Below are 13196 nucleotides of genomic sequence, written 5' to 3' on the forward strand. Positions count from 1 at the left end.
TTGATGGCGGAGGTGGAAAATCTTAAGCAAGAGATCAAACAGCTTAAGCACGAGAATAGAGGTTTGCACGTGCTTGCAAATAATTATTCGACAAGCATGAAGAGGAAGCTTGATCAGCTGCAAGAATCTGAAGGTCGAATTCAAAGTGACCGTCAAAGGCTTGCGGCTTTCTTCCAGAGGCACCTTTTTCCTGCGTCATCTAGCGTTCCACCAAGTATTGAGGCCTCGAATGATCTATCTTCGATGCCTCCCGCTCCTGGAGTTTTGCCAAGTAGTGGGGCTTCACGTAAACAACCTTTGTGAAGGCTCCATCTTTCTCTCTTTTTTTTTTTTTTTTTTTTTTTGTACTCACTTGTACTTTCTCGGAGATCAATGAACATGCTTTATTTTATTCAGTGTATTGGGTTGCCTCCCAAGTAGCGCTTTCTTTTACGTCTTGCAGCCGGACGAAGAACCCAATCACTCCAGATTGGAGCCCACGGCACCCAAGGGGGTGTCATCCACGGTGTGCTCCACAAAGTTCTCATAATAGGGCTTCAAACGATGCCCGTTCACCTTAAATTCATGTCCCGTTTTCAAGCTTTGGATTTAGACTGCACCATGAACAAAAACATTAGTAATAACAAACGGTACAATCCACTTGGAACGTAACTTACCGGGAAACAAACGTAAACGGGAATTGAACAATAGCACTTTCTGCCCAATGGAGAAGGATTTCCCACGGATCATGTTGTCATGGAAAGCTTTGGTCTTTTGCTTGTAAATGCTTGCATTCTCGTACGCCTCGTGCCGTATTTCATCAAGCTCATTCAATTGGAATTTCCTATAACTTCCCGCTTCATCTAAGTGCATGTTGAACTTCTTGACGGCCCAAAGAGCTTTATGCTCCAACTCCACGGGAAGATGGCACGCCTTGCCATAGACAAGTCGAAAAGGGGACATCCCAATGGGGGTTTTGTATGCCGTACGATACGCCCAAAGTGCATCATCTAACCGTAAACTCCAATCCTTTCTTGTTGGCCCAACGGTCTTTTCTAGGATTTGCTTGATCTCTCGGTTGGAAACCTCGGCTTGGCCATTTGTTTGAGGATGGTAAGGTGTAGAAACCCTATGGTTGACACTGTATTTCCTCAATAATGCCTCAATGGTCCGGTTGCAAAAATGGGACCCTCCATCACTAATGATCACTCGTGGCATGCCAAACCTTGCAAAAATGTTAGTTCTAATAAAATTTGCAACCACTTTAGAATCATTAGTCCGGGTGGCTTTTGCTTCCACCCACTTCGACACATAATCAACCGCAAGCAAAATATACATAAAACCATATGATGATGGAAAGGGACCCATAAAGTCAATACCCCAAACATCAAAAATTTCAACATTTAGGATAGAAACCTGCGGCATTTGGTCCCTTGCACTAATACCACCCATTCTTTGGCATTTATCACATGTTAAGCAAAACATTCTCGCATCCTTAAAAATACTAGGCCAATAAAATCCACATTGTAACACTTTGAGGGCCGTGCGTTGTGTGCCAAAGTGCCCTCCACATGCATAAGTATGACAAAAGGTTAGAATCGAATTAAACTCACAATCATGCACACAACGACGCACAATCTGATCTGCACAAAACTTCCACAAATATGGGTCATCCCATACATAAAACCGTGCCTCTTTCTTTAACTGATCACGTTGGTGCCTAGCTAGGGTACTTGGAACACGTTTTGACACCAAAAAATTGACCAAATCGGCATACCAAGGTTCACATACCTTAATGGACAGCAATTGCTCATCAGGGAAAGTCTCTTGGATGGGTAGGGAGTCCTCATTGCACACCAAACGACTTAAATGGTCAGCCACTACGTTCTCACTCCCTTTCTTGTCTCGAATTTCAATATCAAACTCTTGGAGAAGAAGCATCCATCTAATGAGCCGTGGTTTAGCCTCCTTTTTAGTGAATAAGTACCTAAGAGCTGCATGGTCAGAAAATACAATCACTTTAGTGCCAAGTAAATATGAACGAAACTTATCTAAAGCAAACACAACGGCAAGAAGTTCTTTTTCCGTGGTAGAATAGTTTAGTTGAGCATCATTCAAGGTCCTAGAAGCATAGTAGATGGCGTGGGATTGCTTATTCTTCCTTTGACCCAAAACAGCCCCTATTGCATAATCGGATGCATCACACATGAGCTCGAAAGGCAACGTCCAATCAGGTGGAAGGATGATAGGTGCCGTGGTAAGCTTGTGTTTGAGAAGCTTGAATGCCTTCTCACACTCCTCGTTGAACTCAAACGTCACTTCTTTTTGTAGGAGACGGCATAAGGGTTGTGCAATCTTGGAGAAATCCTTGATAAATCGCCTATAGAATCCTGCATGGCCAAGAAAAGAACGAACCTCTCTAACCGAAGTAGGAGAGGGTAAGTAACGTACAAGATCTATTTTAGACTTATCAACTTCAATTCCTTTTTCAGAGATGATATGACCCAAAACTATGCCTTGTTTAACCATAAAATGACATTTTTCCCAATTTAAAACAAGGTTAGTTTCCACGCATCTTTTCAAGATTAAAGTAAGATTATGCAAGCAATCATCAAATGAGTCCCCAAAGACACTAAAATCGTCCATAAATACTTCAATTATCTTTTCAACATAATCTGAGAATATACTTACCATGCATCGTTGAAAAGTGGCTGGTGCATTGCATAAACCAAATGGCATACGACGATATGCAAAAGTACCAAATGGACAAGTAAAGGTGGTATTTTCTTGATCATCCGGCGCTATGACAATTTGATTATATCCCGAATAACCATCAAGAAAGCAATAAAAAGAATGACCGGCTAACCTTTCAAGCATTTGATCAATGAATGGCAAAGGGAAGTGATCTTTCCTTGTTGCGGCATTTAGCTTCCTGTAATCAATACAAACACGCCAACCGGTCACAACACGAGTGGGTATAAGCTCTTGTTCTTCATTCTTCACCACCATGACTCCGGACTTCTTTGGAACAACCTGCACAGGTGACACCCAACGACTATCAAAAATAGGATATATAACACCACAATCAAGCAATTTTATAACCTCCTTTTTCACTACTTCCAACATGGGTGGATTAAGGCGACGTTGAGCTTCACGAGATGGCTTGGCTCCCTCCTCCAAAAGGATGCGATGCATGCACGTGGTGGGACTAATGCCTTTGATATCCGCCAAGGTCCATCCAATGGCAGATTTGTGCTCCTTTAACACCCTTATCAACTTGTCTTCTTCTTGGGCCGTGAGTGAGCTTGATATGATGACGGGTAGTGTTTGATCTTCTCCCAAGAAAACATACTTCAAGTGACTAGGTAAAAGCTTTAACTCAAGTGTAGGTGGCTGCACAATTGATGGAAGTAACTTGTTAGTCAAAACCGAATCCAAAATTGAGAGTGGAGACTTACCAGAGTGTGAGGGCAATGACTCGAGGGCAGCAACCATTTCAATCACTTCACCACAAGCGGGCACGGCGATATGGTCAGATTGCATGCCGTGGGTTGCAAGAATTCCCTCACCCTCATTTCTTGCTCCTATGCCGTGCACTAAGGCTACATCGAGTGCATCTTCGTTCATTTGATCCAAATGTACCTGTGCCAACGAATCCACAATGTCAATAGCAAAACAAGAATGGTCCTCAATTGGATATTTAATGGTTTCAAAAAGATTAAAATTAATAATGTCCCCATCAAACTCCATGGTTAATGTTCCCGTAAACACGTCTATCTTTGTTCTCGCTGTTTTCATGAATGGACGGCCTAGCAAGATTGGCAATGATGGAGCATGGCTCGAATCCTCCATTTCTAAGACATAAAAATCTGCAGGAAAAATAAGATGATTGACTTGCACTAAAACATCCTCAAAGACTCCCTTGGGATAAGCGTTAGAACGATCGGCCAATTGAATTATAATGCCATCTTGTTTTAACTCACCAAGGTTCATAGATGCATAAATGGAATATGGCATGACATTAATAGAAGCACCTAAATCTAACATGCATTGTTCAAATCTAGTGTTTCCAATTATGCATGGAATAGTAAAGCTCCCTGGATCCTTACACTTTGGAGGTAACTTTCGTTGCAAAACCGCAGATACATTTTCACTTACTTTCACAACTTCCTTGTTTGAAATTCTTTTCCTAGTTGTGCATAACTCTTTTAAAAACTTTGCATACCTAGGCACTTGCTTAATGGCATCAAGTAAAGGAATGTTTACTTGGACTTTTCGAAAGGTATCCAAAATGTCCTTTTCGCTTTCTTCCTTCTTCGATTGTGCAAATCTGCGAGGGAAAGGAACATTGGGCAGATTAGTGTTCGAAATCACAACATTTGGGACAACATTACCTGAGATGGACGAATGGGAAGGCTTAGATGGTTGCGGCTTGGGTGGTGCTACACTTGCCGTGAGGTAGGATTGCTCATCTTCTTCAATTTGTATCTTCTCATCTTCCTTGTTTTGGGCAGATTCATGTGCTTTGCTTCCCACTTCTTTTCCACTTCTTAGGGTGATAGCTTTTGCAGATTCGAAACCACCCTTTAGATTGACCACCGTAGTGCTTGGTAACTTACCATTTTCACGAAATTGTCCCAAAAATTCGGCCATTTGTCCCATTTGCTTCTTTAGCTCATTAACCTCTTTTGCTTGGTTCTGCATTCCCTGTGCCATTGTGGTTAATAATTGATATGTTTTATCATCATTCATAGACGTACCTGAGTTGGTTTGGGATGATTGTGCTTGAGGAGGTGGTTGTGGTGCCATTGGCCTTGGAAAGAAACCCGGGGGTTGTCGGAATCCACTTTGTTGGGCAGGTTGTTGTGCATCTCTCCATCTGAAATTTGGGTGGTCACGCCATCCTTGATTGTAAGTATTGGAGAAAGGATCACCCCTTGGTTGGTTTTGATTCCCATAACCCACGGCATTGGCAGATTCCCACCCTCCATTCTCAATTAATTGAGGGCATTGATCAGATTGGTGTCCTTGAATGGAGCATACACCACAGATTGTAGCTCCTTGCGCTCTGGGGCCTTCAACAAACTGCGACAACATAGACGTAAGGTTAGCCATTTGGGATTGTAACTCAGAAATAGAACTTACCTCATTTACATGATGTGGCCGTGGGGTGTCTCTCTGCCCAACACCTTTATATTGTTGTGCATTGAGTGCTCGATTAGCAATGAGAGTTTTGGCATCCCTGGGTGTCTTGTCCACTAGAGCTCCTCCTGCGGATGCATCCAACATTTGCCGTTCAAGTGGTAAAAGACCTTCGTAAAAATATTGAAGAAGTAGCTCCTCCTTCATTTGGTGCTGTGGTCATGAAGCAACAAGAGTTTTAAAACGTTCATAATAAGTTGGAAAAGATTCACCTAGGCTTTGTTGAATTCCACTAATCTTTTTGCGAAGAAGAATGACTCGTGATGTCGGAAAGAACTTCTCCAAGAAGGCTCGCTTCATACTCTCCCATGATGTGACAGTTCCGGGAGCCAACTCATACAACCAATCCTTGGCCTTCTCCAACAAAGAAAAAGGAAAAGCCTTCATCTTCAATATGTTGTTGTCCACATTCACCGGTGTCATACTTGAGCATACTACTTCGAACTCCTTTAAATGCTTATTGGGGTCCTCCATTGATAACCCATGGAACTTGGGTATATGATGTAGCAAACTGGACTTCAACTCAAACTCATCGGTCTTCTCAGGGGCTGCATTGGGGTATTGGATGCAAAGAGGGGCTGCATTGGCCAAACCCGAGGCAGAAAGCTCCTTGATGGTTCGATTGTCCGCTGCCATGGTTGGTACTTCCTCTTCAAACTTTGCCGTGGCCTCCTCTTCAACCTCAACTTCTTGCTTTTCTACTTCAGGTTCGGGACTAGGAGGATTAAACTCTTGCAATTTCTTGTTCCTTCTCAAAGTCCTCTCGAAATCGCAGTCAAAGTCGGAGATATGCTCATGAACAGGTTGTGAGCTACGGGTCATAAACTAGTACCTACACACAAGAGCAAACAAGATAAGTAACCAACTTAATAGACTCGGCACAAGTAAGAAAATAAGTTGCCACACACGGCACAAAAACAAAACACATACACACGGTGCAAAATTTAAAACAAAACAGAAACCAAACAATTTAAACAAGACTCCAGACAAGGGATTAGCAACTTTGCTAATCCCCGGCAACGGCGCCAAAATTTGATGCGTTACGAATGTGACACACAAATTAAACCCTATTTGTGACAATTGTAGTAATGATGTAAGTAGGGATCGTTCTAACCGAGGATTAACTAGGGGTGCTAAACACTTTAAACTGACTCAAATAAATAAAACTAACCTTTAAAACACTTAACTCAATCAAAAACTCAAAACAAGTCCACAAGACTCCAAATACTTAAAAACACAAAGTAAGATAGCTTGTAATGACTAAGACTTAACAAAATATGGGGGGATTGTGTTTGGACGAAATTAAATTAAATGGACAGATTGTAAAGAAAACAGATTGTAAGACAAATTGTGATGAATCAATAGATGATGGAATAGCTAAGGGGTTCATCTCCACACATGCCATACTTGCACACAAAACGATTTCTAATTGCTTTTCAATAACCCATGAATTCTCAACGCCCCAGATTAACCGTGAATTGCACTAATTAACCCTCAGATTTTCCTAACGTTATTGAATTGGATGATTGCATACGACAACCCAAAGCATTCCCCACAAGTTCCCTACATGAATTGCATAATAGAGATACAAGCAAGAATCATTAAGTTCTTTGAAAACCATAAGCATTGACGAAGCATTCGTTACTATGAATTGCATGAAACTTATGCCAAGAATTTACTTAACGCAATTGAGGTCCTCAACTTTTACTACTTGTGAATATAAGTTTGTAACGATTAGGAGAAACTTCCTTATATCCTAGCATTAGATTTACGCATGATAATTAAGCGTGCACTCTCAACCAACATACACAAATCAGTTTAATTCAAATAGATAAGTAAATTGAATTCACAACTTATGAAACGCAATTAGAGGTAATCAAATCATATAGCAAGCATGATCATGGTTTCAAATCCCCCCCTAGCCAAGGGGGGTTTAGTTCCTCATACGTACAAGACAAAGATAAGTAAATTTAACCATTGAAATCAAGGAGAGAAAACACCTAAAAATTCCAACAACTCAAACTTGAATTGTATGAACACTTAGGCCCTCTTCTCCTCCTCTTTGTTGTGGCACAAGGTCTAAGGACAGGTTTTGGGGTGGTATTTGTATGGAGGAATGGATGTGTGATGGTAGGGTAGTGTTTTGGAGGGATGGGGAGTGGTTGGAGTGGTTCTGCCAGGTTGTAGGAAAGCTGGAATGTGGAATGGGAGTGCACGGCACACAAGGGTTGTGATGGTGTGAAGTGTGTATGAATGAATGGTTTGTGGCTGCAACAAGGATGTTTATTTATAGGTGGCTGAATGATTAAAGAGGGAATGCATGTGGAATGACAGCTAGGGAGTGAATGATTAAAGAGGGAATGCATGTGGAAGTGTGGCTGATTGTTTTATGAAGAGGGAAAGCTGGAAATGGGAATGTTATGCACGTCACAAAAGGATTAATGGGAGAGAAATGGGAGTGAATATGTGGGAGAGAGTGTGGTTGAATGATTAAAGAGGGAATGCATGTGGAATGACAGCTAGGGAGTGAATGATTAAAGAGGGAATGCATGTGGAAGTGTGGCTGATTGTTTTATGAAGGGGGAAAGCTGGAAAGGCTGCGGCAAAGGATGTGATTTTCTGTGAATGAAGGCAGGTTGTGTGGAAGGGGGATTAGGGTCATAAAGGTGCGGCATAGGGGTTTTTATAAGGAAGAAAGAATCCTAAGGCTTTATTACTTAGTTTAGGAAAGGAAATAACTCTAAATCCTTCAAGAATAGGAAACACAAATTCAGAAATTGAAGGAAAGGGGAAGTGACTTGCGGCAGTCAATTGTGAAAAGGGGAATGTCATTTATTTCTGAAATTAGGCAAGAACTTTGGAATATAAAAGGGTATGTGAGTTATGGCTAAGCTTGATATGAAAAAGGAAGGTGTTTAAGTGGTTTAAAACAGGAAACAAGGCCCTTCCTTGCACGGCAAGGAAGGGAAACACCAAGGGACACACGGCAAGGGCTTTAATGTTGCAAGGGACATTGTTTTGTGACCTAGAATAGGTAGGAGTCCTTGATATTGCTGAACATGGAGTCTTTAAGGATTAGGAAAGATTAAACCAAAATAGGACACCTTGGCTTAACTTTCCTACTTCAAGTAGGAAACCTTCTTTGACTAGGATTCCTCATTTGATTAGGAATCCTCTTGTGATTAGGAATCCTCTTGTGATTAGGAATCCTAACTCAATTAGGTCTTCAATTTCGTCCATTCCTTTTGCTCCAAACATAAGCTATCCATCCTTAGCCTAAAAGTGCTCCAAAAGGCTCCAAAATGCACTTCTTTGCTCCTTTAGCCCTTAGAACCTAAAAACATACGAAAATAACTTAAAAGACTTAAAGAACTAAGAAATAACAACGTAAATGCACAAGAACAAGCCAACTAAGTTGCTTAAATATGCTCCTATCACCCGTCAACCCAAATTTCAAGCCTCGAGGCTCCCAAAAACTATGAAGACAAGGAAAAATTAATTTTTTTTTTTACCTTGATGCGGTGTGAAGACAAAGAAGGTAACGAAAGACAGTCCTTTGCTAGGGGTGGGGGAATAAATATCCTCTACCTCTCTCTCTCTTGTAGGGTAGAATAAATTGCTCTCTAAATTTGATTTACTAATCTACTTAAGGTAGACTTAAATAGACTTTAGAAGTAATTTATTTCCCTTTCCTAGAAAGATCTAATTTCCAATTAAAGAGGAAATCTACATCAAAATAGGAAGCAACCTATGTTTCCTAAAGCAAGAAGATCTCTACACCTGTTGCCCTTTTCTGCGAGCAGCCCAACAGGTGTAGGGTATTTGTGGAGCCAAAAATAATCAAGAAAAATATGGAGGCGATACGTGGATTCTTGGGTGAAAAAGTCAAAATTACCCTCGAGGCACACTGGAGCTCCCGCGTGCAAGAAGTAGACAATAACGATTCAATCAAGGTCAAAGATGAACAAAATAGGTATTTATTCAAAACCTATTTCATCAACCTCATCAAATCCACCCCACAAGGTAACCCCTATTTATTCTTTTCAAATTAGGATTAATTACCAAAATTAATTAATTAATTTTCTAATTGATTGTGAGATATTATTTTGACATAATAAGTAGCCGGACCCCTTTTCTCCAAATTGGGGTCGGCCACACCCTTATAAATAGTTCTCATTTCTCCTAAAAACCCAAGTCCAATTCTCTTCTAAAATTCTCCAAATTTCTCTAAACACTTTTTCCCTCAAAGGTTCTTCGACCGAAGCACCCCCCCCCCCCCAAACCCAATTCATTGTGGACGCGTGAGGCTCTGGGCCTTGACCTAAGGTGTTGATTGTTTTGCAGATGCATTTGCATCACAGGGATTTATATAATCATCCGACTGATTCTTTCTGAATTTGAATGACAGTAAAAGAGACCTGTCCAGTAGCTAACAAACAATATATTCTATGACCATGTGGCACCAAATAAAATTATTTTTTTTATTTCCGTCTTCAAGTATTTCATTTAAATTAACTGCTAAAAATGCATTATTCCAGCAACTTGAAGATTTCTTGCACAGCTAATCAAGCAGAGCTTTTCTACGAAATGAAAAAAGTGATACGTTTCCATCTGCCAACTAACTGCTAATTGTATCCTGAAGCTGATGAGTTACTCTCACACTCAAACATTGTGACTATACATAACGAAGTTTTACACCCCCATAATAACACAAAAAAAAAAATTCAATCAATATAAAAATAGTTTTTCGAGAGATTATCCAGTTGAAGCTATCCAGTTTAATCCATTCTAGTTTGGACGAGTGCAGTCTCGCCGAATCTCGCCTTGATTGCCCGTCAGAACTCCAATTCTGCCTAACTTAGTCATGGCTTGTATAAAAGCTTGATTAAAAGCTGCATTACTTGATGCAAATTGGTTGACGGTTGCCCTTGTTCTTGTATCTGTAAACAGTATCTGATCAGAGGTGAACAGACCCTTTCCTTGCTGAAGATTCTGGAAGTAAACATTGTCAAATGCTCGAGGTGTGGTTGGGTCCATGTTAATGGCAATTCTGGGATCCACTCGAGTTGGACACATCTGTCGAAGCTGCAATGCATAAGCTGGATCGAGTGTCGGATCAATACGGGTTTTGCTGCTGAAGCTGTAGATTCTCTTGGAAAAACGGCCGCAATGAGAGAAACCAAGTGTGTGCGCACCTAACAAAAGCATGCAAGTTAGAAAAAACACTTTTCGTTATCAGCATGTTTTCTTGCATGATTGTCAATCTAAATCTTTGATCAGAAGTGTTGTTTTAGCATGCGGTGGTAGATTCACAGTCTAACAACATAAATAGGAAAAAGATAACATCACGACAAATTAGAGATAAAAATAATGGTAACCCTAAAAAGATCTTAGGAATCACTGGCAAATAGAAGAAGACTACCTGATAATGCAACCATGTCAGTCTGGGAGAGACCATGAGAGGTAAACATGCTGTTAAGCTGGTCTAGATTGAAAGTAGGGGAAGGAAGGCGTCTCTGAACACTAGCCATAGTAGATACCTTTCCATCACGCCTACCCAGTTCAACTGTATAAGATGGTCCCCCAGCCTGCTTGAAATATGTGCATTAGACAAAACGTAGGATAAGATTATTCAAATAAGATAACGATTAATCATTAACTAATTACATAATGGTAGTAGTTAGACTAACTTTATTCTCAAGCGTTAGGTTAAATTTAAAAAGCTTATTTGGCTTCTGTCCAACTATGATGACAGCAGATACTAATTAAATTTAAAGAAAAACTAATCAAATTAATAACGGTAAAAGGAGAATTTTATACCAGCTGTACAACATCTCTAGTAGCCAGAGCAAGAATATCTGCACATGAAACCTTGTTTTCGCAGTTAGGATCGCTATCAACCGCTGCCTTGGCTTTGATCACAGTGTCAAATCCATCTCCAGCAAGCGAAAGGTTATCAGGGTGATCCTTCTCGCCCTGATTAGTTGGTGACTGAATCAACACTGAAGCATCACAACCCTGTACCAATAAAGGCAACACATTAAACACATGTAAACTTGGCAAACCGAAAGCTGGAATTTGAAAGGACCTAGCTACTAACCCGAACGAAGCAGTCGTGGAAGAAGAGCCTCAAAGTGGCTGGAGCAGTTACAAAAGTCTGCTGGAACTTGGTTTTGACAGCAGAAGAGACTATGGACTCAAGATTTGGACACGTGCCTTTGTAGAAGTCTGTCCTAAGTTGAGCACAAGCTGTTCCAAGAAGGAAAGGGATGAGAAAAGCAGATAGGAGAATGCAACTACGAGTTTCCATGTCTTAATATCTTTAATTTGATGTTAGTGTTTGTGCTATGGGGATTCGAGACCTACTTATACAATGACATTAGGGACATACAAGATTGACATGATTTTAAAACTTAAAAACTAAAAGCATAGTGCTGTTAAAAATAAACAACTGTGGTCCTTGGACCTTTGTTGTGACGTACACCCTGGCATTATTATATTATCTATTAGCCGGTTTGTTTTGAGTTTCAAATGGAAAATATTGGACTTTTTGTACTTGAGGAGTCATTTTTCTTTCAAACTAATTACAGTGTGATATGTTGAAATTTCTTTTTTTTTTTCTTTTTTTTTTGTGATCTTGTTACTTTTATGTATCAAATTGTGATTTATAGGTAAAGTAAAAATGGTATGTTATATATAAGGAGTCAAACAATGTTCTTTAAAAATAAAGAAACAACTTTTATGACATTGTGGAACCCTATGCAATATAAGTTGCTCTTGTTAAATAGAGCCAAGTTGTTATTTTGTACCATGTTCTAGCACATGGAAAGTGGTTACATAAACCTTGTTTTTTATTTTATTCAAACACAAAGGTCGGCTAATACGGGTTTGACAAATGATTTGTCACTTGGCTGAAAACTGGATGTATAGTTGTTTTATCTCTGTGTGGGGTTTGTAGGATCATGACAGGCGAAAAATACGTAGGCAAATAGGCGTCTAAGGGCGAAGAGGGTCTAGACAACTAAAAGGACAACCAATTCATTTTATAAAAATTATGCAAAAAAATTGGAGCAATGATAAGTTTTGATTCATGAACTAAAAAATCAGTGAATATTGATTCCTAAATTTGCTATAATGCTAAACAATAGTTATTTTAGTAAACTACGTTAGAACTTTTATCCAAAATAAAGAGTTTAAGGAAACGAAAAACGGATAGAACTTTTAACATAATTAGCCAAAATGACCATCGATTTACATTATAACAAGTTTAAGGACCAATATTCACTAATTTTTAGTTCAAGAACCAAAGCTCCAATTGAGCTAAAATCAGGAGCCATTGCTCTAATTATCTCTACATTACAATATGGAACCATTTGGATTTTTAGATAGTCAGCAATGTGACCACAAATTTATGCCAACTCAAATGCAATTTAATTCCCAACTACCATCAATTGTTCATCATTCATCCTCCGCAGGCCATGAAAAAATATACATGAAATGAAGAAAAAAAATAATGATCATCAACTCGAGCATGGACATGTACCACTGTTTATAAATGTATTAGGATAAGAATTTATTAATTTTGGTTTTTATTTTTCATAAGTTTAAGCTGTTCAATGTGGACATTTTATGTGGTTTATTAGCATTTACGTAATTGTTTCCATAGTATACATATTGTTCTTAATTGCTTTAACTAAAAGAGTTACTAATTTATAAAACCTCTTGAATGATTAATAGTTACACAGGCTCCAAACGGTGATTATGCTAAATTAATCTCTATTGCAATAAGCCAAGAGAAGTCTTGAATTCATCATTACCCTTGAAAGTTCTTTGTCACCACTACTGGATCAAAATTCAACAGTTGATATTTAAATTCAATTCAAATTCATATAAAGTACTTTCATTTCGAAATCAATAGAAACTATATTGTATGTTAATCCAATGGTGGATAACCACGAAATTTCATCATGTATATACAATAATTAAAGATTTGAAGATCCTAATAAGTGTCTGTT

General features: G+C 39.3%; 1 protein-coding gene and 1 pseudogene across 1 annotated transcript; both read right to left on the reverse strand.

Annotated features, from left to right (window-relative positions):
- Window positions 1-588: 588 nt before the first annotated feature.
- On the reverse strand, window positions 589-6003 carry LOC148691783 (uncharacterized; annotated as a pseudogene).
- Window positions 6004-9638: 3635 nt separating this feature from the next.
- LOC137738258 (peroxidase 16) lies at window positions 9639-11554 on the reverse strand. The gene is made up of 4 exons (XM_068477887.2): window positions 11282-11554; window positions 11002-11199; window positions 10604-10769; window positions 9639-10376 (listed from the first exon to the last, which is right to left on the reverse strand). Exons 1-4 carry the CDS (start codon window positions 11489-11491, stop codon window positions 9970-9972), a joined length of 981 nt encoding a protein of 326 aa, XP_068333988.2. The 5' UTR covers window positions 11492-11554; the 3' UTR covers window positions 9639-9969.
- Window positions 11555-13196: the final 1642 nt, after the last annotated feature.

This window comes from Pyrus communis, chromosome 13 (assembly GCF_041283825.1).
Source record: "Pyrus communis isolate YQ-2024b chromosome 13, ASM4128382v1, whole genome shotgun sequence".
Taxonomy (NCBI): domain Eukaryota; kingdom Viridiplantae; phylum Streptophyta; class Magnoliopsida; order Rosales; family Rosaceae; genus Pyrus; species Pyrus communis.

Coding starts and splice junctions, on each gene's coding strand:
- LOC137738258 (XM_068477887.2), bottom strand. CDS start 11,491: ATGGAAACTCGTAGTTGCATTCTCCTATCTGCTTTTCTCATCCCTTTC. Junction 11,200..11,281: donor TCCACGACTGCTTCGTTCGG/GTTAGTAGCTAG, acceptor TTATTGGTACAG/GGTTGTGATGCTTCAGTGTT. Junction 10,770..11,001: donor CTAGAGATGTTGTACAGCTG/GTATAAAATTCT, acceptor TATTTCAAGCAG/GCTGGGGGACCATCTTATAC.